General features: G+C 39.8%; 1 protein-coding gene across 5 annotated transcripts; it reads left to right on the top strand.

The window, feature by feature from the left end:
* Positions 1 to 393: 393 nt before the first annotated feature.
* Positions 394 to 24264, top strand: HEATR3 (HEAT repeat containing 3). Of its 5 annotated transcripts, none has more exons than XR_003995064.2 (15): positions 394 to 576; positions 2107 to 2279; positions 3098 to 3185; positions 4156 to 4268; positions 6049 to 6158; positions 6844 to 6984; positions 7721 to 8007; positions 8707 to 8797; positions 11832 to 11986; positions 12955 to 13037; positions 13297 to 13433; positions 15727 to 15815; positions 16633 to 16779; positions 16976 to 17058; positions 17966 to 24264. XR_003995064.2 is itself a non-coding variant. In XM_030512121.1 (15 exons), the coding sequence occupies exons 1-15, from the start codon at positions 457 to 459 to the stop codon at positions 18101 to 18103; spliced, it is 2049 nt and encodes a 682-aa protein (XP_030367981.1). In that variant the 5' UTR covers positions 396 to 456; the 3' UTR covers positions 18104 to 24250. The 5 variants fall into 5 exon arrangements, 3 of the variants coding, with proteins under 3 accessions (XP_030367981.1, XP_030367982.1, XP_030367983.1); XR_003995065.2 differs by having other exon boundaries at positions 16636 to 16779; positions 17966 to 24250; XM_030512121.1 differs by having other exon boundaries at positions 396 to 576; positions 16882 to 17058; positions 17966 to 24250.
* Positions 24265 to 24403: the final 139 nt, after the last annotated feature.

The raw sequence follows: 24403 nt of genomic DNA on the forward strand, positions 1-24403 counted from the left end.
GACCAAGACTTCCTGTATTTAATGTACAATATACAGTGTACGATACTGACACCAGAGAGAAAGTCCTTCCAGTTTTCCACCCTACAGGTCAATCCTGCCTCTGTAAGTGCTTTTAGAGGAAATGATTTATTCAACATTTACCTTGTTTAGAGTTTTTGACCTGGGCAAGTGTGAGCAGTAGACATCGTGGCTCCGAATGCACATGCGGATGCTCTTAGTGCCGGCGTTACAGGGCTGCTGTGGCGCTGGCCTGGCTGCGGCGCTTGCCCGGGCTGTGGCCGAGCCTGTGCCCGCGGTACCGCTGCCCCATGGCCCCGTCTGTAACCGGGCATCTCCTGGCTGCGGGTGGGCTGCGCCTGCACGGGGCCGGCCTGCGCCTGCGCGGGGCCGGCCTGCGCCTGCGCGGGGCGCGCACGTGGGTGCGCCGGCGCTGAGCCGCGTGGAGGGCGCAGAGCCATGGGGAAGAGCCGGGAGAAGCGGTTCCGGCACATCCCCTTGGCCCCTGCCGGCCTCGGGCAGCGCTGCGAGGAGGAGGACGACCCCGACGGCGAGCCGGCCGCGGACCTGCTGCAGAAGGTGGGGCGAGAACCGGGGGCGACCGCCGGCGGGGGCGACCGCCGGCAGGGGCGGGCTCGGCGCGACCCCTGCTCGGGACCGAGGCACCGATCAGCCGCGGCCCGACCCGATGGGGCTGTGGGGCCGGCGGGGGCTGTGCTCCTCAGCGCCGGTGGGGCGGGGGGACGTCTCAGCTTCCCCCGGAGGTGTCGAGGACCCGGATGCGGTGCGGCCTGCCCGCCCTCGGGCGCGGGAAGGAGCCTGGCGGCTCGTAGCCCGCCGCCGCGTCGCTTCTCCGGCGTAACGGCCGCGCCCGCAGCGGCTCGGCAGGGAGGGACGGCGGCGGCCCTGCCTCCGGCTGTCCGGCAGCTGCTGCCCGCGGGCTCGGCACCCCGGCCGGGCTCTCGTTCTCGCCTTCCTGACTGGGGCAAGGGCGCTGCTCTGGGCGCCTTGTCCCAGGAGAGGCTTTGAAGGAGTTCTTGCAGTGCGAGGATTCAGTCCGCCCGCTGGAGAGTGTTTCTAAAGGGTAGCCAAGGCGATAAGTCCAAGATCCACGCGTGAGAAATAACTCACAGAAAATGCTGAAGAGGCTGGGTTTGGCCACGTGTTGGCCACATTCCTGGTTTTGGGTTAAGTACTACAGATAAAAACTAGTTTAAACCTTCTTCTGCACATGTGTCTTTAGAATCTATAGTAAAAATCTGTTTTACTTTAGGTAACTAAATCCCCTTTGTTCACTTCACCTAACTGAACTCGCTGAACGAATCACTGCTTGATTATTCTTCTGGACTAACCTATTTAGTCTCATTAAAAGAAAAAGGGGGGGTAGAGTGAAAAAATTACATAAATGCACAGGTGAGGATGAGCGCAGAGACCTCAGTGTCAGTGAGGCAGGATGTGAGGTACCACTGTTTTCCAGTCTGCAGCAGATGTTTGTCTTTTCTATTGAGTTTTTGACAAACTTCATGACCTTCCAGGACAGGCACTTCTGATGTTCTGTTATCTTTATGGTTTGCAATTCTTGCATCTCACCTAAACCTCTGTTACAGCACGAGGCAGTGTTGTCTTGTGAATGTAGAGAACACTTGCTCCTTCACTTTAGGCAGATGTTTTTAGTCTAAAGGCTGTCATGTTTTTTTGTATTTTTTGATTCTTCAGTTTTTCTGTATGGTGGCATATTTTATGTCTGTTATATTTCCTTGATGGCATTTTCCCTCCACTTTTGTCCTTTTTTTTAATTTTTTAAACATGGTAATTGAAAGTAGCTGAGGGCTCACCAGGGACAGCTAGTGTCAAATCTGTGTCTGAACTATAGCTCTCTTGTTAAGCACCCAGAATAGTATTTATCTAGTCCTACAGTTAACACACATAACCCAGGCAAAGATATATAAACTTCCATGGAAGTTAAAAGCTCTTGATTCCATTCCGGAGCAGTAAAAGCAGCGCCACAGTGCTGGGCCTGCAAATCAAGAGGCATATCTGCCTTTTCACTCAAAAACTTCCAGCTACCTTTTCTGTCACCCCTAATCTGCCCTGTTTGTGTCTCCCCAGGTGCAGCATCCAAGTGCTGAAGTGAGAGAATATGCCTGTGCCAGTATTTCCAAGCTGTTGCAGGAGCAGCATGCAATCCCAGCCTTTCTGCGGAGAGACGTGGTCCGTTGTTTAGGACCGTTGTTGATGGATTACAGTTTAGCTGTTCGCGAGACAGCTGCAGGTGCTCTCCGGTAAGCAGGTGCTAATATTTGGTTAGAATGAGGTACTCCTGGCATGGAAAAGAGAGAAGTTTTCCTGTTAAAAGCTGTGAAATTGAATGCCAGCCTCTCTTGCTTTAACTGTGTTTTGAGCAAACATACCTATGTCAGTTGAAATCCCCAACGGAGTGGCTTTTCTTGCTCCAGTAGGCTGCCATGGGACTTTAATGGCAGGAGCAGAGTTTAAATTACTTAATACCATTTTATCTACTCCTAATGGAATAGGTTGCTTTTTATCCTTATGTTAAGAAAAAAAAGTTGATAGCGGTATGAAGAAATACAGAGAACTTGAATGTTGTTAGTGTGGCGTTTGTGTCTTGGTAACCCTGCAGGAGTGGTTGGTTAGTCTGCGAATGCGCAGAGCTGTCTTTTTGAGAAACCTGTAAATATTGAACAGCATAATTTTGAGTTGCTGCCCTGCAGTCAAGCCTGCAGCTTGCTTTATTTGTGCTGAAATGTAATGCTAATACTTACTTACATTCATGTTGTATCTCACACTGGGTAGTACCTGACAGAAGTCATGTTTTAGTACAGATTATCTTTCTGCTTATGCTAGACAAGTACGTAAAAGTAATATTTTTCCCTAACACCAAAGTTATTCTTTTATGCTAAGAAGATAGAAGATTAAAATTACTGATTAAGCAGATTGACTTTAAAACAAAAAGTACCATAACCTGTAGAGAAGAATACTGAATGCATGGTGGTTTGTTTGTTTGTTTTTTTTAATATTTCTGCAAAGTATTGTATCTTATCAAAGCATGTATTTTTTATTTATTTTCATTTTTTCCTAGAAATCTGAGTGCTTGTGGGGGATTTGAAGTCTGTGATGACATGGTGTCAAAAGACATCATGACACCCCTTGTTGCGCTTCTGAAAGAGGTGTGTTTATGTTTATTCCAACTTTAAAACTGATCTAGCCATTGAGTTATCCTGTTTTCAAAACCAGTTCAATTTTTGTAGCTATTCTTGCAATAGGATATTTGAGAGATCTTTTAAATGAATGTTTCAGTAGGTTTAATAGGACAAAAAGTATTCCAGAGATTTCAAACCACTTGATTTTGCCTGACCTGCTACCTTGGGTCTGCACTGAGGTTTGCTGTCCAGGATGATTTTTGCATAAATGGTTGGGAGATTTTGGGTCTGGAACGTCAGTCAAGACAAATCTTTTTTTGTCCATCAAGATCCAGATCCAACATTTATCTTGCAACATTATTCTAGTGAGGGATTTTTGGTAAGCGGTTTTGTCTACTGAAATCTTGGATTTACAGTTGGGTAGTCACTGCTCCTGTAGAATAATCTGTACTGAATATATATTCTTTGATTGAGGTGTTGCAGTGCAGTTTGGAAATTGCATTAAATTCTGTCACCTGCTGTCTTTGTATGAGCAGCCTTGAGCAATATTGTCATTTTCTGTATGTTTCTTCCCCATTTCAAGATATGAGTAATAGCATTATTGTAAAGCACAGCAAGATATTAGCTGAATTAATCTTTGTGATTAAGATTAAGAATGCTGGACTGCTAGAAGAAAGAACTGCTGGAAATTGCTTACAGTCTGTATTAGCATGAAACAGCATTTCAGGTTCTAAAATTGCTAAGTCTTTATAAAAAATGCTTCTGAAGATTGTTGAATGCAAAGCAAGTACTGACAGAGTCTTTCTACAACAGAAGAAAATTTACCAATGATTCAGTTCCGTTGCGGCCCAGTTTTCATAGAGAATAGGAAACTGGTCTGGTTTTCTGGCAATAAGCACTAACGAGAGATCTCTCCATTCACTCTCCTGCTAATGTTTCAAGTTTTTGCTTCTTGGTTTGTTTGTTTCCCAACCCTGGTTCTCTTGTTTGGTTGTAGTGCAGCACTGGACTGGATGCTAACCAGCTCTCTCCAGAGAAATGCATGGAGATGGACAAAAACTATATTGAAGACATAGCCAATGAGGCTATTAATTTGCTGTGGAATGTATGGTAAGTACTGTGTAAACACTGGCCTTTTAAAAGAGCTAAATTAAATTGTTCCTAAAAAAGAGCATGGTAATGGAGGCAGAAATTAAATGACTGTCCTTGCATGTGAAGAAGTATTCAGTTGCGGATTCTGATTTCTGGCTGTGTTGCTCCTACATGTGTTCTGCTTAATAAATGGCAAACCTTCATCTGATCTGAAATACAGCTTCTATGGTAAGTTACTTTGGCTGATGAAGGATTCTAAAAGTGCACAAAGTTGGTCATTAGTTTTAGGAGCAACATTCCCTCCTTCCCCCATTGGTTGTTCATCCCAAGTTCTGACACTGTTTTCTGATTGTGTTCTGTTAGAGTCTCCTGTACAATTTTTGGGTTGTGGGGTCTTCCGTGCAGTTCCTGTAGATCCTTACTATGATACAGGAGATGGGGGACATTAAATTCTGATTGTGGACTCTAGTGCTTTGGGAATGTGAGGAGGTTTTGTACTACTTCCTCCCTCTGCAGGTCATCCCTAAAGTTAATATTAAATGTTTGGATAAACTATCCCTTAGGGACTGAGGCACTGATACGAATCTACTTAATTAAGTGAGAAAGAATGTGAATAGTTCACTTAGTAGTTTACATTGAAAACACCAGGTGAAGGAACAGAAATGGCTATAAACATTGAAGTGGTACAAACCTGTTCTGAAAGTTCCCCTTGAATTTATATTGTTTTTCCTTGTTTTGTAACAGCTCCGTGTCATTATACTCTTTGGTCTGTACAGAATTTTACTGTACAGTATTGCAGTGCAGCTGCCTCTGTGTCTGCCTGTATGGTATGGCTGCTGGCTTGAGGCCCTATTTGTAAATTGTTTCTTTTTGGGGGGGGGGATTGGAATCTAGAACAGTACAGAAACTGCTTGCTCAGCTCCTTGCACAGAATACGTGACCCTTTGTAACTGACTCAACAATGTTTTGTGTTCTTTTTTTTAATTGCTTTTGCAGACATAAGTGCTTTGGAACAGGAACTATAATCATTAAGTGTCCTATAAATCACTTCTGTATTTTTAACTTTTTTGCAACCACCATGAACTGCTGACTTCATTGCTGAGTTTGGCACTGATCAGATTCGGGCTAGCATTGATGCAGAGACAATGTTTTCAAAACTAAATTTTTGAAGACCCTTGTACCTGATTAGGTCCCATACTTTTTTTAGTTTGAATTTGTCTTGTATTGATAATTAGTTTAAAAATGGAAATAGCTGTGAGAACTTGAAGCAGCACAAAGCCCAGTGTTAGATAATTAAAGTAAATGCCACATTTAGCATTGATTTAGCATCCATTTTGGAACGTTAAGAGCAGTCATTTCCTGGAGTAAGTGAATATTGATATTGGAGGCTACAGCCTGCTCTGTTGTCAGTGCTTTTGTGGATGAAGTCTTCCATGGGTGCAGAAAGCCCTGGGCTGGCCTGTAGCCTGCAGGTATAAGCTGCCTTTCACGGTCTGGCTGAGTCTGTCTGCAGGAGTCTGTCCTTAGGCTCTCAAATAAACTCCCGAATACTGTGTGTGAGGAAGCAGGTGGCAGAAGCCGACTTTCCTCACAGATGCCCAGGTTATTGCAGCTTCACTTTCTCCATTTTCTATGGAGTTGATCATAACTGCAGTAATGAAGAGTAGCTTTTGGACTAATGTGTAATTCTTAGGTGGGTTTTTAGAATGTGAGTAATAGTGAGTACATGTTACTTAAAACATTGTTACAGGAATTTTTTCATGGGAAAAGTGTTCTATTAATCTTTCTTATGCATTAGTGAATGCAGCAGTACCGCAGTACACATATTCAACAAGGAAGGATGTCTGGAGGCTGTGTTGCATTACATGAAGACATTTTCCACAAATGTGGACCTGGCTATTGCAGCAGGTAGGTGGTAAAAAGAGAAGATAAGGATTTATAGATATATTATTATTTTTTTGTCTACTATATGAATGTAGCACTGATGTCACATCCATTTTATGATGTACCTGCCTTAGAAGTACTTAAACTTTACACTGAATATAAGACTTTCTGAACGGCACATCATTCGGAAGTTGACAACTGTTGTGTTTGTTTTCAGTCCAGAGAAGAATGGCTTATTGGTGGTTACATGGGAGGGAAAAAATTTGTGGAAAGATAGCTCTAGGTAGAGGCTGTGTTTTTCAATTTGTTTTGTGGGTTTGGTAGTGAATGGTTTAATTTGTATAGCAAAGGACATAGTCCTCCTAAAAATACCCAAAAAACTTCTATCACTTTCAATGTGGTTTTATTAGTATTATTGTTATTATAGTCTAATAATGGTCTTACAGCTGTATGTGCTTGCACAGCTAGTCCCATGTCTGATGTGGTACTGCCCTCACGTGTTTTATCTACAGGTTTGCTACAGAATGTCTTTTAATCTAAAACACAGTTTGTGAAAGACCGTGTCATACCATTACAACATGATGCTGTATGAAGTGTTTTTTCCTGTCTCTGTGTTTCATTACTCCAGCTTGCCAGAAGATAATGCTTTCTCATTAGGAGAGTGAAAGCTGCTATTCGGTTTGTTGATTATCTTTGTTGTTTGCTGCAGCAAACTGCTTGCAGGCAGTGACAGAGGATAATCCAGATCTTCTTTCTTCGTTTAATGCTTCTGCACAACAAGTATTGGAAACAGTGATGTTGTGTCCGGAGAGCACAATGAAGCACATCTTTCTGAGAACACTAACAGCAGGTACAATGCTCGAGGGCATTCACTGCTTTGTGATGGCAGCTAAAGGAGGGTAGGAAGGACAGAAGGCTTAGTCTTCTAAGCTATAGTCTGCTGATGGTCAAAGCCTGTATAGGTGGTTCATGAGGTTATTTCTGCCTTTAGGGGTTGTATTTTGTAGTGACCAGATATTTACAACCATTTTTAAAACAGTCTTAAATGCTTGATTCTGAATTCAGCATGATAACCCATTTTAACTGTTCCTTTGGTTTTCAACAGTTAAATGAGTCAATAATAAGTAGTACAGGAATTGTTTTGATCTTAATAGGCATGGATTTTTACCTAAAGTTCTCTATCTTGCATTTTTCTTTCTACCTCAAATGCTCAGCCATCGTGATTTTTGATACTGGAGTATAATAAGTTAATTTTGAGAATCCTTAGAAAATAGTTATCTCATGTGGATTTATTATCATACCTATAAAGGGGCACCGAGGTGGCTCCATGTAAATATTCTGTGTATACTTACATGCTGAAATTTACTAAAGATTTGGGACCAACATTGTTTTTACGGATGAGGATATGAAATGTTAAACAGGAAAAAATACAAGTCTTTAAAGAAAGGACTTGAAAATTCATCCTGAAGTATAAGCACTGAGTATTTTAAGTAGTGGAGGCTGTGTCCTTACAAAATACATGGATATTGCAGAGCTGGGAATTGAGTATTTTACTAATTTTTATATTTCAACTATCTCATGTTTAGGCATTATCTGGAATATCAAGGGTACAATTCCACCAGGCAGCCTGGGAAGCATGATTAATGCAATCCTGAAGATTTTTTCAGAATCATTAGCAATAGATGCTGGTGAAACAATTATTCGTATGAAAGAAGCTGAAAAAAACAGGTTAAAACTTGCTGCGGAGGCAGAAACAGAGGAAAACATGAGTGATGTTAAAGACAACTGTGTTTTGAGTGAAGATTATGACTTGGAAGAAATACCAAAACGAAAAGTCAAAAAGGGAGAAAATGACATTTCAGATTTCCTTCCAGTAAGTGTGGCTGCCTGGCTGTTGGACAGCTTAGTGTGTTTGGCTGGGCATCTGACTGGTCTTGACGTAGTATTAGGTAGAGTAAACCACCTAGGAGGGTTACTAATCCTAACTCCTGGATGGCTTGACTAATTTAACTAAAACTTCAAAGACAAGCATGGAGAATATCAGCACAACTTGTTCCAGTGTGATCAAGTTGCACAGCACATTAGGAAAGCGTGTTTCCTTTTGTTTCCTGTAGTGGAAGGTGTAGACTTATCTGACACTTCTACCTGTAGCCACTGCAGGAAGTTCTGATTTCTACATAAGGCAAGTGAGATTTTTATTGGTTGTAACCATTCAGTCATGAGTGGAGATGGCTCAGAGGTTAACAAATGCATTCACTATGATGTACATGAAAAGGATAACAGAATTACATATTTCTGTTAGGGATTTAGCTAATATTAGGTAATCTTTTCTGTTATAGCTTTAGTGCAGGTAGCATTTTTTGATGGTAAAATTTGTTCTGAAGCATCCAACAGAAAGATGATAGATAATGCTTCGGGGTTTTGGTGGTTGTTTTGTTTTTTTTCACGTTTTGGTGTAGGATGAGAAGAGGAAACAGCTGGATTGAATTTTTAGCTGTCAGTTTGGGTACTTTAAATTGCGCTGAAATGTTGCTTTACAAAATTAAATTTAGTTCATGTTTTTACCTTTTAGCCTGATCAACGGGAACTGAAAGAAGTGACAGCTTTACTCATGGCTCAGCAGACTGCTCTGGAAATCATTGTTAATATGTGCTGCAGTGAAGGTTTGTATGAATCTCTTTCATTGCAAGTGTTGTAGTTCATGTTGTTTTGGAATAGGTCATGTTTAGTTTGCTGTTTGGTGATCTTAGCTTTTAAGGGCAAATGCACACGGACTTACTGTCCCTGACACCCTTGTGGGGAGCAGATCGGATTGTGTGGGTTTTTCTCATGTAAGTTATTTCTGTTGCTTACCTGTTTCTTTAGAATGATACTACATGTGCCATCATTTAAGAATGAACAAAAAAGCACTTGTGGTGAAGAGGTATTTCCAAAAAAGTATTACAGCATATTCTTTGTTCAGCTAAAGTGTGGTCTGAGAGTTCATCTATGATACAATATGGGTGTGAATGTTATTGCAGGATGAGGGCATCAATATTTTTTTAAGCAGATAAATCTTGTCGTTTTGATATTATAAGTAGCAAACTTGTAATATCAACAAGATACTATAAATATCTTTTTAAGGAGGAGAGACATTGCATGTAGCTCTGGCAACAATGCAGATTTAGGCTGTTCAGAGTTCCACCTTTAAGAGCTTTTTTCCGAGGAGAAAGGCAAGCTGTTATTCTTGGGGGAGTAGCAATTAGATATTCTGTATCTTCTATGAACTCTGATAGTCTGTTGTACAGCTTTTCTCCTAATCCTCATGAAAACAAATAAGTGATTTCCAAAAGAAAATAATAAAAGAACCACCAAACTGACACCTCAAAACCCCCTCCAAAACCTGAAAACTTTAATTGCTGCAACAGTTTGGAAGCCTGATGCAAAAGTAATTGTGTAGGAGATAACTTTCTGAGTAAATCATTCAGGTTCTAATAAAATCCACAGTAATACGCAGATATTCCCAATGGTGATTTTTCTTTTTTCCCCTCTTAGAGCATAAGGAATTTCTGTACCTAGTATATGAAGCTTCTTTCATAACTGCATTTCTCATCTAATGAGCTGTAATTCATAAGCTCTCCCCTTTAATTGGAAAATCTCTTGTGGATAAACTGCATATTCTGCCATTCACTCAGCGTAATGTAAGGTTGATTGTGTTGTATTTCACCACAGTGCTTTACCCATTCATGGGCAGACAGAAACATAGTCTGTAGAAATTAAGAGGAATCCAGAGGCAGCTGCTCATTTAATTTTCGAGTTATTTGAGGACTAAAATAGCTGTAGCCATTATGCTGAGTTCATAGAAACACTCAGCTTGCCACAGAACTGAGGGGAATAACCAGGCTGGCAAGAAATGTGTTCTACTGAACGCTGGCCAGCGTTTGGAAGAAGCAAGCGCTCTTCCCTTAACAGGGACACGAGAGGGAAGCCAGGAGACTCCAGTGTTGCTCTCCAGTCTGTAGTTCGTAGGTTATCAGCGCTAGTTAAGATGGGATTGTCATCAGAAATGCTTCTATATTTCCAAGAAAGTTACAAGAAACCTGATCTTGGTTGTGGGCCAGCGTTCCAGAGCCCAGTTCCTGCTCTGCCCTGGTCACCCACTGTGAACATACGATGACTGTTGTCTTTGTTGTTGCTGAATTCCATGATCAGTTCATATAGTTCTCATTTAGTTTTCAAGGGAGAGTTTTGCTTTGTTTTGAAAAGATGCAGATGGAATTTTTTTAGAAGAGGCAAAATACTGTCTGAAAGGGGGATGTCCGCTTTGTTTTCATGCTTGTTGCTGCTGTGTGTTGCTAAAGCATAAAAGACAACTGTTTTCTCATGCAAAGGCTATTAACTCCTTTACAGCATATGATAGCTGTAGAATTAATTGGATATTTCCATAAGCAAAAGAAGATGCCTGCGTTATCAAGTTGTTACAGCCTGATGAGTTACTTTGCATTGGATAAACAGCAGTCATCACCTTCAAATAAATTCTTTTAAGCTGCTGCACGGTACAAGTGAAATGCCTTCAGTTAGACCTTTCTTGCTTTAAGTGAATGAATTTACCTTTTACCGCAGAGAGCATGTATGGCTGTTACTGCAGTTAGTAGAGGACCTAGATCTCATGTGCACCTGTGTTGTGAGAAAAAGTCACCCTGGGGTGAATACAATGTTTTTTCAGTAGTTAAATGTCCTGACCTATGTACACAGGCAGAGCTTTCACCTGTCAGTGAGAAGATCTGTCTGACCTGTAGACTTGGGACTTGCATAAACACCAGTGTCACACCAGTTAAAATGTAACCAGGTTTAAAACAACTTCAGATAAATCAGTGTAAACCCTGTGGATGTAGATCTATCAATTTAAATATAAATAATGGACTTTGCTTGTGCTTGTCAAGCCAGGTCTGCTTTTAGCCATGGACAGATTATTCACTTTTACAGTAGCTGTGCCCATTGGTGATACAGCCTTAACCACTCTCACCATGTCTGCCCTTGCAGATCTATTAGTAGAGTAAATTAGGTAAGTATATACCTAGCTCAGGTTTATTTTACTTGAAATAGGTTGCCTGAAAGGGGTAACAGAGATGATCTGGCTTGCTTTGGCTTGTTTTTGCTGTCATCATTTCTTTTTTCAACTGGCCTTGCTGTGGAGACAGTAACATCTTCATCCCTTTCAGTTACAGCCCAGTCAAAGGACATCTGTCTGTGGCTTTAGTATTGCCAGAGAAAACAGTTGCCTAAAACTTATTTCAGTTAGTAAACAAGTTAAGCTAAACTGGTGTATTTGCATGCTTGAATCTACCTCAGAAATTTAAATGATACAATCTGAGTTAAAGTCTTAGTAAATGTTTTATGGAATGTTTCTTCTATACCTTTTTTTTTGATTTAAGTGCAGCATAGTTAATACCAGAGAATGAAGTACCTGTGTATGAAGAACCTCTCATGTAAGCATAGTTGTTGCCTGAGTAAACATAAATATTTTTTAAAGTAAAACAATTTAAACAAAAGTAGTATAATATTTAGACTGTGGATTAATGGCAGTTGGTTTGTGTGGACTTCAGTGAAGCCCAGGAGCTTAAAGACTCCTAACCAAGAGGTGGAGAACCTAACCAAGAGGTATAAGTAGGATACCCGTTGCATGAGTGCTGTTACAAGTCTGTCTTCTGTTCTCAGATCCCTCTGATGACGAATGGGAAGAACTCTCCAGCAGCGATGAAAGTGACTTTATGGAAAACTCGTACAATGATGGGAGTGGGCTGCTAATGTCACCTCTGTGCCTTTCTGATGAGGTTAACTCAGCGTTTCTGAACAATCTCATTCCAAAGAAGGTATTTGCTTCCAACACATGGTACAGCCTTTCCCTTCTGCCTGATTTGTATCTCAGGTTAGGCAAACAAATGATCAAAATTCATCTGTAGAAAAGGAGTGTTTTTAAAAGTCATTTTAGCTTCACTTTTTTGGCTTGGAGGTGGAGCATCAATACATGAACTGTCTTGACCTAAATAATTTCTTCATGTAAGTGGGAATAGAGGGTTCATGTGTTTCAGAAATCTAGTGGTTTGTGTTTGGGGGTCTTTTTGGTTGTTTGGGGGTTTTTGGGCGGGTGAGGGGGTCGTGGTGTTATTTGTTTTTAATTTGGCTTTTCCAGAATAGAAAATTAATTTGGATGTAAAAAAGATTACTTGCATAAAGAAAGGAAATTTTGAGCAGAAGCATGACTGCCAGATTTCCATATTAGCTTAGAAAGGTTGATACTAATCCACAGTGCTGGCAACAGTCAGCACTGAATAAGTGCACATTCTTCCCCCTGTTTCATACATAGTGTCTGAAATACAGTTTTTGACACTGACAGGAATTCAGATATTCTTGTTTCAGAGTTTTGCTCAATCTTTGGAGTTGTAAAGATGAAGATCATCAGTTGCATCAGTTACTGTGCTAAAATTCTGACCCAGGTCATCAGGGTGTGAGATAAAAACACTCAAGTGTTTTTGTACTTACTAGCAAGCAGTCTAAGTTTAATCTGCTAGCTATCTGAAAATTCTGTAGTGGAATTTGTACAAAGAAAGTTTGAAATAAAAAAGATTAGCAGAGACCTAGAAAGTCACCTTTTACAGCTGGATACTGAAAACATGCTATGCTAAACCCAGTGTATAATTGTACCATTTGAGTAACTGAGGAAGATTCTGGCAAGGTGAGACACTTGCTACCTGGAAAGCTTTGATGTATGTTGTTTGAAGTATCTGTTTTACATTAAGCTAAAGCTTTTTTGCTAAACCTTTCTTTCTTCCCTCCCCAGATTCTTGAAAAAACTGCTTTTCCAAACAGTGTTGCTCTAGACATCTGCATGCACAATCCGTCTTGGAAACCATTAATTAAAAAGTAAGAATTTCATTGTTTCTCTGACTACTTTTCATGTGTATTCAGTTGTTTCAGTACTCTCAGAAGGATTGTCCGTCTTTGGGTTACTTGTGAGATGTAGACAATGGCCGATCTGATACATGGTTTTGTATGAAGAGGTATAGGTCTTTCTGTAAACTGCGCACCATATCACAGGCTTATTTAATTGAAGATGATTCTTTGTATTTCGACATCTGTCCAAAGAGATCTGCTAAGTGCATTATTTGTTTGTTCGTTTCAGACTCAATGCAGTGCAGTGTAGAGCTTTAACATGTCTTCAGAACATTTTGTTAGTGTCAGACATGGATTGTCTTGGAGGAGTTTCATCACTTCAGTCCCTTGCACAGCATCTCTCACAGCTAGTCTTTGCTAAAATGGGTAAGATGTTCTGTAAAGGGGGCTTACTGACCCCCTATAAACTTACAGATATAAGGTAGCCATGTACATTGTGCAGTTTTAATGCCATTTTATTACTAAGTTTATCCCTTCAGCATTTCAAAATAAGCATACTGAATGTCAGAAAATTGCTGACAAAACAGTGTATCCTGATAAGATGTGTTTATCCAAATTGCATCTTGAGCAAGTAGGCTTCTAATGCAAGAATTTGCTTTACATCTGTTTGTGCATGCAGCAAGTTGCTGTTAGTGAATGAGTCCTGCCTTCCTGTGAGACCACAACTGTTTGCTTGCTTGTATTTGTGATAGTAGCAGGTTTCCATCAGACAAGCCATGAAGATGGGATATTTTTTTCTTAAGTGTGGTAACTAGCCTTATAACAGTAGAAAAGAGAGCAGCTCCCTTGTCTCCAGGATGTGCTTTATGCGTATGATTGCAGAGCTTTACTGGAAATTTATTTGTAATAAGAAAATATGCAAAGTTTTTATGACTAAATACTGAAGCTGCTCGACTTCCTGTTATGGTGGTGGCTTGAGTTCAATGGAGAAGGCAATAAATCTAGTTTTTCTAAAAATACTACTTTCAAACATTAGATATATTCTGGTAAATACTAGAATATATCCATTGTAGTTCCTCTAAGGCATGTCTTTTCATAGGGGCACTGTGTTGGTTTCCCCATACATCTGCTGCTATCTGTATTATTGAATAGTTTAGTGTAGATACTCTGCAGTTGGCATTTCCAGCTGCCTCCTGTAATCTTCTACATGAGATCAGCATCATTCCAATAATACCATTGAACCATTTCTGCTATGATATCTCTGTTACTGACACTAGAGAAGTTGAACTGAGATTCAAGAGAAAAAAAAAAAGGGGGGGGGCAAAAAAGCACAAGCCCTGGTTTAAAGCAGATGATCTGGTTCCCTGACAGGCTACTCTGATAACCTGTTTTTGTTCTAAGGTCAGTGATGATGGCTCAATTCTAAAATGACAATTCTAAAAATTGTCAGAAAACATTTTTCCTAAGACAGTTCTGTTGAAGTCTAGCATATGCACGGGTCTCTTAGAAGCTTGAGAAGTTCAGTTCCCTTCCCTCAGGTATCTTCATTTGTAGCCACAAATGACCTATATATAGTTCTGTTTTATTGTAGCATATACTATGACACTACATTAATGCCTGAAAATCCATCTGCCTGCAAAACACTGTTTTTTTCCTCAATGTCATTAAAAACGTGTGATCAGTCTATGGGAACATTGTTACTGAGTGCATAGTGCTTGAAAAACTAAAATACAGGAAATGAAAATAAATATGAGGATGCATGCAAGGAAGTTCACCTGAAATATTGTCTCACACTTGAAGAGCAGGACTTTCAAGATTTCAGGGTCTGTAATGCTTTGCAATAGTCAGTTCTTAGATGAAACTGGAGAAGTGGCTACCTGAAGACAGAGGGTGCTAATAAATTAGTTTAATGGCCCAGGTGCATTTTGTTAGCATAATATTTTTTTAATAGTTAAATGCTGTGTAATGGAAACTGCCTGATAGTGTTGATAACTTACCAGTGTGTGGTTAGAAGGAATGCTGTGGTTTACAGGGTGAAAAAGAGGCATAAAGATCTATTTGCGTACATGGGAAGGGAAGAGATATGTGTGAAATGATCAAGAGGTTCTGCATGTGGAGTGGTCCAGAAAATAAGAACACACTGGGGGGTAGGAAAAAGTTTCAAGAAATGCAGAACATGTATTGAAGATGATGGCTGGTATTGATGAATTTATAGTTAAACAAGAATAATGCAGTGTTTGAGTCATACATTTTTGAAAGGTTATTAAACCACCGGAAAACACGCTCTTTATATAAATTGGCAGGACTCCAGTGTTCTGGGTGCCTAAAAAGCCTGCTTAGAAAACAGAAGAAAGGCATTAAAGGACAGTCAGCTTCTGTAGCTTTCTTGGTTCTGGTATGATGGCTTTCATGTGTTAACCAGTTTTCAAGCCTCTGTTCTGATGGCAGTGGTTTGTGCTGTATGTTAGGTCACACAAGTGTCTTAACCAAGGATGTGCCTGAAAATGAGGACCAACTGTGGTCTAACCTCCAGATGCAATTAATACTGAATTCAAACAAATCACTATGGTTACAGCCTACAAAGACGAGTCTCTGAAAATCTAGCTCTTCCTGTTTGTGGTACTACCTGCAGGAACAATTAAGGAATTTGTATTTCTTTGCTTCTCATATCCTTCATCTTACTGTTTAACTTTTGGCTCTGGGTTCAATTCTTTGACAGAACTCCCTTCAGACACAGAATTCTTAGAAGCCATAACTAGCGCTTTGAGGGCTCTCCTACAAACAATGGCATCAAAGAACATCTCCCAGGTAAAGGCTTTCAAACTCAAATGCTCTGGTAGGTGCAAAATCATGTGAGATTGTGCTGGAAAGTTTTTGAAACAAAAACATTTAAATGAAGTGCTAAAGTTCAGCAACTGTGAACACTGAAAGAACAGATTTAATAGCATTCACTCTTCATATTTTTCACAGTCGTGACAGGAACGCTTTTTTATATATCTCTTCCTTAACATGTAAACAGATGAATGGCATTTCAAAACCAAAATAGCAATAAGCCACTGGTGCTATCTTTAGAAGATGGATATAATGACAAGCATTTAGTAAATTAGCACCTAGAAATGTGGATTCTTTATTTCCTGAGTCATCCAGTTGAATCTGGTTATCTTTCTAAAATCTTGGTTGGACATGAATTCATGAACTAAATATAGGAATAAAGCATAATAGTTTATTATACAAGATGTAATACTAGATGTTCTGTGGGTCCTTTCCGGCTGTAAAATGAAAAATGAGATTCTATATTCTAAGTTGTAATGAGTTGGAGACTAGGTATTGAGCTAGGTAGATCTGTGAAAATCCCATTTAGCTCAGAACTTTTTCCTTTAGCTTCATGACAGCCTTGGTTATGTTCTGGAAGAAACACCTTCAGAACTTGAAAGGGAGAGTTTAACTGTGTTCTTGCTAATTACTTTTCAGAATTCATGTAGTTTCGATAATACAGGACTCTTGGCAAATGATCTAAATGTCATATTTGAAAATTTCCATGGAAATGTAAATGTGTGTGTCGTCTTTTTTTTGGGTTTTTTTGTTCGTTTTTTTTTTATTTCTCCCCTACACTCCCCTTGCTAAGCAGTGTCTGACTCCTGAGCAGCTATTGGCTTTATGTGAAGCTGGTATTGACAGCAGCAATGCCAGTGTTAAAGTGAACGTAGTGAGCATCCTTGGAATTTCTGGCAGCATCCTGGCAAAAGGACAAGATACAGCTGAAACGCTAAAGGTAAAAAAGCAAAATTGGCATTGCAAACCTAAACCAGTTTTGATACTTCTTTCAATTTTATTAAGCATTGCTGGAAAAACAAATTTTTCTCTCTGATTTCAGGTGATTGGAAAATTTCTTCTTGAGGTTGCTATGAAGGAGTCTTCTCTTGTGGTAGCAGGCGCAGCCTTGGATGCACTTTTTGATGTATTTGCAGATGGTAAAGAAGCAGAAAAGGCAGCGGTAGAGATCAAGTTGCTTCCAGCACTGAAAGAATTTCAGCCAGTGTTCAAAATGAGGGTAGGCATCAAATGCAGCCAGCTCAGGGTCTCAACACAGTGTGGATTGAAACTTTAGGCAGGAATGTATGGCTTTTTAAGATGAACAAAAAAACCCCCAAACAACAACCCCAAATAATTGAATTCCTGATATTCCTCTTTAGAGGAAAGCAAATACACTTATCTTGAAGTTCGTGGAACCATCAAGGTAGCAGCACAGCATCTGCATTGCAACATCTGCATTACACCACCAGCATTACTGGTGTCCAAGTCACTGTATTGTTCTGAAACCCTTGTAAAAAATAAATCCTGCTGATGTCTGTGGAGGAGAACAGCTAAACTGGTGGGAGAGGAGTCCCTTCTGAAGTTACATCTCTTGGTTTTAACTTGCTGTAGCTGCCGGTGGACATTTTCGTTCTGATGGCGGTTAATTAAAATAGATCAAGTATTCTGTATTTTCAAGAATCACAAGGCCAAAATTCTAAACTGTAATTTTAGGTATATTCTTGTCTTAAGTAGATAATGACCTTTGATACATTGTTTCTTTAGTCAGATGAAGCCTGAGGAATGACTTTCATAGTCTTAAAGCTAAGCACTGTACACACAGAATACGTAACTGACAGTGCTACAGTTGTTTGGTTAGTTACGTGCAAGGCCTTTCATAGAAAAAGCTACAGAAACTAAGTGTATGTTTCAGGTTATGAAATAGCATGCCAACAGTGGTCTAGTTTTAAGCAGAGATGTATTATGTCAATTGACTTCCAGAAATAAGTGCTAGCTGTGCATTTGCACACGTGAACATGTTGGAGTTCTCAAAGAGGCATCTGTAGCACGTCTATAGAAGACCTGTACAGAATTACTGTAAACTTTAGGTGATACAATAGGAGAAACTTTTCCATTAATAGAGCATGTATTTCTTGGTTTTGCAGATGCGAAAAGAAGGCAAAGGAAAATATAGTACAGATCAGCTGTGCGTTCTTGACAACGTGAAGATGAATTTGAGAAGATTCATTGCGTATCAGGAGACACTAGGGAAAAGCTCAACTTGCAACAACGAGGAACTTTAAACCAAGGTTTCCCTTATTGAATAACATTTTCCAAAAATAAAACTGTTTTTAACTTCTAAAATTTATCAAGCAGAGCAGTTTTGCTTTCATGTTAATAGTGCATTTTTTTTACATTCCGTATTTTTATACTTCTGGCTTGATGCAACATGAAAGTCACATCAGTGTAAAAAACCCGCGTACTTTGAGATTTAAATGTTGACAGTGATGAGAGCGTGCTCTTGCGGTCCTGAGGTCTGTATATAGCACCACTCTCCTTGTTTAGAAGTCCTCGTGTGTCCTGGTGGAAAACTATTAATTCTGTGATTCTATGAAAAAGTAATTCAGAGAATATTCTCGGTTATGTGCCAGATCAAGAAAAAATTTAAAAGCTCAAATACTTTTCAGGGAATCGAGCAGTCGCAGAATGTTCGTATTGACTATTTGCTGTCACCTATTTCTAGAATTCACAGGCAGTTTCAGCAAACTTTCCAAGAGAAGTGTGTGACAAGTGTGTAAGTTACTGCCAGCACTTGGATCTGTTATTTCATGAGGTTTATCAAAAACTGTTTCAGGTTCATTTATGATAAATTCAGTATGATACCTTTCTGCTGTGGAAATCCGTGTAAGAGGATCCTACATTTATACACAGCTCCCTGTTTTTACTTTTATATTGATTGGTATTTCTGAAAATCAAGTTTCCTGACTTACTTCCTTCCTCGTAATTCTACAACAGGATGAATTTGAATTCAGGGAAGTAGTAAACCTAATAAAAATGTGGTGTTTGTTTTTTGAGTTTTTTTTATACTGAAGTATTATCTAACGTAACTTTTTTGAGTTTTTTTTATACTGAAGTATTATCTAACGTAACTTTATAATTGCTTAAAATATCTTTCAAATATTTGTAATAGAGATTTTTAAGCTGTAAAATACAAAAACTATTTTCAAAAAATGTCACTGATTCATGAAGCTTGTATGTGTACTGCCATATATAAGAGTTTTGATGTTGTTTCTGTGAATGAGATCCTCTCATACACATTTTTTTAATGGAAAAAAATCCCACAACATAAAAAACATATTTTGTTATGCTAATTTTTGAAATGGAAGGGTTTTTCTCCCCCCTCTTCTCTTAACATGCTGCCTTAGCACAGGCATCTAGTTTTTGGCAAAATTTTGTCCATGATGTTAGGCATGGAACTACAAAGACCAAATTTGCCCGGTTTGTTAGATTTCAGTCTCTTAGATTGGAAAGCAGGCTCAGGAACTGGCTGGATAACTTGCAAATGACTGACTTTATGAAATCTTGACTATATGGTATTTTGTCAAATGTAAGGGAAAGCGCAAAATGAGCTTAAGCAGCTGTGCTGCCTAGAAGCCCGGTTACTGCTATTGCTTCACAGGAGTTGGATGAAATGCGTGATGTGATGTGATGCTTGCTAATCGAATGAGTGAGTGAGAGTGGGACTGAGAGGGCTCAAGGGCCATTGAGCCTGGTCTGGAGAAGTCCAGGAGAAGTGAGGAGCACGGAGCAGTTGAAAGGTTATCGTGGGATTTGACAGGGGCCGCAGTGAAAAGGGCCGGAGTGTAACAGCTGAGGAAAAAGTAGCTAGATGGTTTAGGGTATAAGACTGCCCAGTGCATGGATTTTAATCCTAGTGTTAGTTACACTTGCTGTACCCTGACTATATTATACTATTAGCCTGATATAAGGTATTAATATTGTTTGGAGCACTTAAAAGGATTCCCATGCAGAAGGTTCTGCTTTCATTTTCTGGGTGCTACATTGAATTGCAGAATGATCTAAGTTGCAAAGGATGTCTGGAGGTCTCTTAGTCTAGTCCGATGCTAAAGCAAGACTTTGGAGTCAGAAAGGTTGTGCTAGTCCTTGAGCGTATCCAAAGATGAAAATCCCGTAATTCTGGACAGCCTTTTCCAGTGCTTGACTGCCCTTGCTGTGATACTTTTGGGTTTTTCACCCATGCATACCTAGTATGACTTTCCTCTGCTGCAAAATGCACCCCTTGTCCTTTGTGGCACACGACCACCAAGAACCTGGCTCCGTTTCCTCTTATCACCCCATTCGGTAGTGGAAAACAACAGTTGCATTCCCCTCTTCTCCACGCTGAATAAGCCCCGCTCCTTCAGCCCTTCCTTGTACATCATGCACTCTAGCCCTCTAACTGTCTTCGTGGCCTTCTGCTTGATCTGCCCAACTGTGTCTTGCACTGGGGGACCTAAAACTGGACATATGAGATCACTGGATGTGATCTCATGAATGCTGAATAAAGGGAAGTAATAAGTTTTCTTGACCCACTGGCCATGCTTCTGCCAGTGCAGCCCGCTGTTTGTTAGCCATCATCACTGCAAGGGCGTACTGCTGATTTCTCTTCAACTTAATGTCCCCCAGGACCCTTCGGTCCTTCTCTTGGAAGCTGCACTTTGGTCATTCAGTCAAGAGCTTGCTCTGTTTCATGGGATTACTCTGTCACAAGTGTAGTGCTTTGCGTTTTACATTAAGTGTAGCAGTCAGAGTCTGGTTCCTGGAGACTGTTAAAACAATGAGGTATGTTATTTTTTGTTTGGGGTTGTTTGGGTTTTTTAGGTTACTAATGAGAAGGAACATACCATCTTCAAGTATGAATCTCAAAGTTGCAGGCAAATATATGGAAGATAGGGCATGCACTACAAAACCTAGTTTTCTTAATAAAATTTATCAGACCTTGTTTTTTTTCCTTCATGTGAAAAGACAGACTGTCATCTTAACCTATTCCAGCAGTAGGAATGTATGTATTCTTTTTTTTCTTTTGCTATGCACGAATCAGTTGAATGTCTTAAAAATAATAAAATTGTGTCGTAGTAAGAAGGGTGCGTAGCATGAACCATGTCACTTGCAGGAGTACGTGATTTTTAGTAGTTAAAATAATTTCTTCTATGTTCTGGCACACGTGCCATTTCTAGCTCATAGCTGAAAGAGAAATGAGGACATGAGAAGGCATTTTGGTTGTGAGTTTTACTAAAACCCTGACATACAAAATCTGAAATAATCCTTTCTGTGGAAGACAAGGCAAGTTATCGGTCACTTAAAGAAGTGGCAGATCAGGGCCTAAAACCAGATGAGATTTTTAAGTACAAAAGAGCTAAGCTGTAAGATTGGGGTTATAAAAGTTGTTCTGGCACAGTTAAAGGCAGCAGCAGAAATGATGTGGTGTAAATCAAATTTGGGGGCTCTTTCGGCGTTGGTTTATTTAAATCGGTTTAGGGTAAGCTTAAGACAAAGACAAGTTCCTTAGCAGCCAGAAAGGCAAAGCCAGGCCTTGAAAATACTTTGAGGGTGGCAGAAATTGGACTGATGTAGACAGTGTGGAGCATAAGTAAATAGATGCTAAATAGAGTTAAGTGATCTTAATCAGTTCATGTAATCACACAGATAAGACTGGTATCAAAACAGGTATGTGAAATGGAATTTGTTTTCTTGTCCTGGTCCCTAAGACATCATCTGTCTGTGCTTCAATTAAAAATTGCAGTCCCATGAAAGTATGGATTGCTGCTTCATTTGTCTCCCTGTCTGACACCTGGCACAACAGAATCTGGCTCTGAGTTGAGATTTTGGTACCAAAATAGGTGCTGAACTTAAGTCAGTCTATGGCATTAAGAGTGCAAGGAGGGCTGTGGGCTCCTTGCCCTGTTCAGAAGCAGTGGCACTGGTGGCATTTGCTGCTGCTTTGGCCTCTGCAGCCTGCAAAATGATGTGAAGTACTTCGTACACGTCATGCCTTGGCGTTCAGAAGGTGGCTGTATACCACAATGCAGTCAGCAGTTTAAGTATTCAGGGTTTGTGGTGTGTGTTGAGGGTAATTTTTTGCACAGGATTTTTTTTTAAAGATTGTCATCTTAGAGAAACAAGAATAACTTTAACCAGTATTACTTGGCTTGGTTTTATGTTTGTATTTTGAGAGAAAATTAAAAAAAAAATAGAGCACGGTAAAATTACACAATAAGAACTGCGTTGGAGAACAAATTAATTTAAAATCCATTTGTAGTTTAAATATTATAAATGAAATGCATATCTTGTGGAATATTAACATAAAACAACCAGCCAAAATGTGCATAAACTGAAGTTCTGTTTCCTTAGTATGTATTTTCAGTAAAAGCATTCCTAGAGGACTGGATAGAAACGTCTAGCCTTACATTTACTGTTTCAAATTAAAATTAAGGCAATGGTAGTGGTAATTGAAAATAATGTAATTGTTCCTTTCTGGCACAGATGAATTGAGCAAACAATCTAAATATGGTTTGTGTTGGACGTGCTGTTAAAACAGATAACATTAAGATAATTGGAAAACCTAAAAACTCTGACAATCACAGCAGATTAAGGAACTTTTAAGTTTTTCCATGGGACTGAAACATGGTGAGCCTTTCTGTTTGAAGAAGTTTTTATGGAGTGGTGGAGGTTTTTTTGTCTGATTTCCAAATAAATTCAAACTGTTAACTTTTGTACTTTCTGGGAAAAATACTATGAATTTAAATCAATTCAGTCTAATTTAATTTTGTTTTGGTATTATTTTTGTGAGTTCCTTGTTTCTGACAGGCATTTTGTCAGACATAGCTCAATGACCACATAAGAACACAGTTTGAGATGCATGCAAAGGATAATAGTAAGACACTTTCCAATCTGGGTGTCAGGAACTCCTTGCGTTACTGTTACATGAAGGGCTTAAATCAAACTGCTTGTGAAGAGCAATGAGATCCTGCTGTAATGATCTGTACACTGCTAGAATGACTGTGGCTGCTATGTGCTCTCAAAACAATAGAGCGTCCTGATGCAGCTGTGGGGTTGCGAGGCGCCCGCGTAAATACCTACACTGCTTTCAAAGATGCACTGGCGTTTCAGTATGCCTGCTCCAGGTTTTGTGTTCCTTTGCTGACAAAAATACTGGTGAGGATTCTTTGTTTTCTTTCTTCTGACACGTGGGGGTATTTTTAACTTTAAAGGAAAATTGCATTGGCCTCTTCCTTCCTCCCCTTTATCTCTTGATGGCAAGTAAAAGGCATTTCCAGAATTTAACTGAAAAATGGCTGATTCAGCTGGAAAGTGCATGATGTTTTTAAATAACCCTTTCTGGGAAGTTCCCTTTTCAGTAAGTAAAAGAGTGAAAGTTCAAAATCGTGGTATAAAAAAAATCATACTGACCATTTTGTTGGTTTGGATGGGGGGGTGCCCTTTTATTATTTTGTAATTCTCAGTATCCCATAGGTATACTCTCTCATGTAAAGCCTTTGTGGTACTACACCACCGTGTTGTGTCCTGGCTTTATTTGCTTGGGACTAGGGTTGCTGCTGAGGAATCCTTAAATTAATAAGCCTTAGTCCAACAATAAAACTTGTTTACATTTATGTGCTATGGTGTAGAACAAATAAGTGTTTTTTGCAGGATTAGCTTTTTAAAAAAAAAAAAAAGTTTTTTTTTCCCATTACTTTTATCTTTCTAAGGATAACATAAGACTTATGCTCACTTTTCTGTGCTGTGTTCAAAAAAAATAGAAGTTTATGAATTGCAACTTTTTGTTTGCATCTCTGACGTAAGAGGAACATCAGGCTAGTCATTTCTAGTTACCTTTTTCTGGTATGTTTATAATTCTCACAGTAATGGGAGAATGTGGGTTTTGGAAAATAGGGTTGTTCAGGGTGTTCTCCAGTTCCAAGCTGTGCTTAAATTCAACCAGCTTCTGTGTGGCTTTTGATGGTAGTTTTAGAGACAGATCCTAATTCTCAAAGGTAAAACCAGATTTCACCCTACAGCTTGTTCGTGTAGTTGGGTTTCTCTTGGAATGTGCACATCAAGCACCCTGCGACAGAACACAAGAGGGATGAGGGCAACATGTCCTGCTCTGGGACGGTGGAGAGAAGCCAGGACTTTAATCCTTGGTTGTGACTAGGAGGTGGTTCTAAGACTTCTTTGCAAACTGGCTACTTCATGCAATATTTGGAATTGAAATGCGGCTTTTTTATTCCAAAACCTCCATCTCTCTAAGGGAAATCCCTTCCCAATTCTGAAACTATGGGAAGCTCCAGGCCCTCCATGCAGCATGTTGGAAACTTTCTAGCTGATGTTAAAGATGTTTTAAGGCTGTAGTATGAAAACACTAAAAATAAACCTGAACCCGACCAGAACTTGGGCTACTGAATGTTGCTGTTTGCTGTGTTGTGCGTGTAATGTGCCTATCTGCAGAAGGGTTGGCTACACAAGTATAGCACCTAAGCTATCCTTCCCTCTCCTGTGGAGTTGAATGAAAGGCAGAAGGACCCAGAAGTATCCGTAACCGT

Source organism: Strigops habroptila, chromosome Z (assembly GCF_004027225.2).
Source record: "Strigops habroptila isolate Jane chromosome Z, bStrHab1.2.pri, whole genome shotgun sequence".
In the NCBI taxonomy this organism is placed as follows: Eukaryota; Metazoa; Chordata; class Aves; order Psittaciformes; family Psittacidae; genus Strigops; species Strigops habroptila.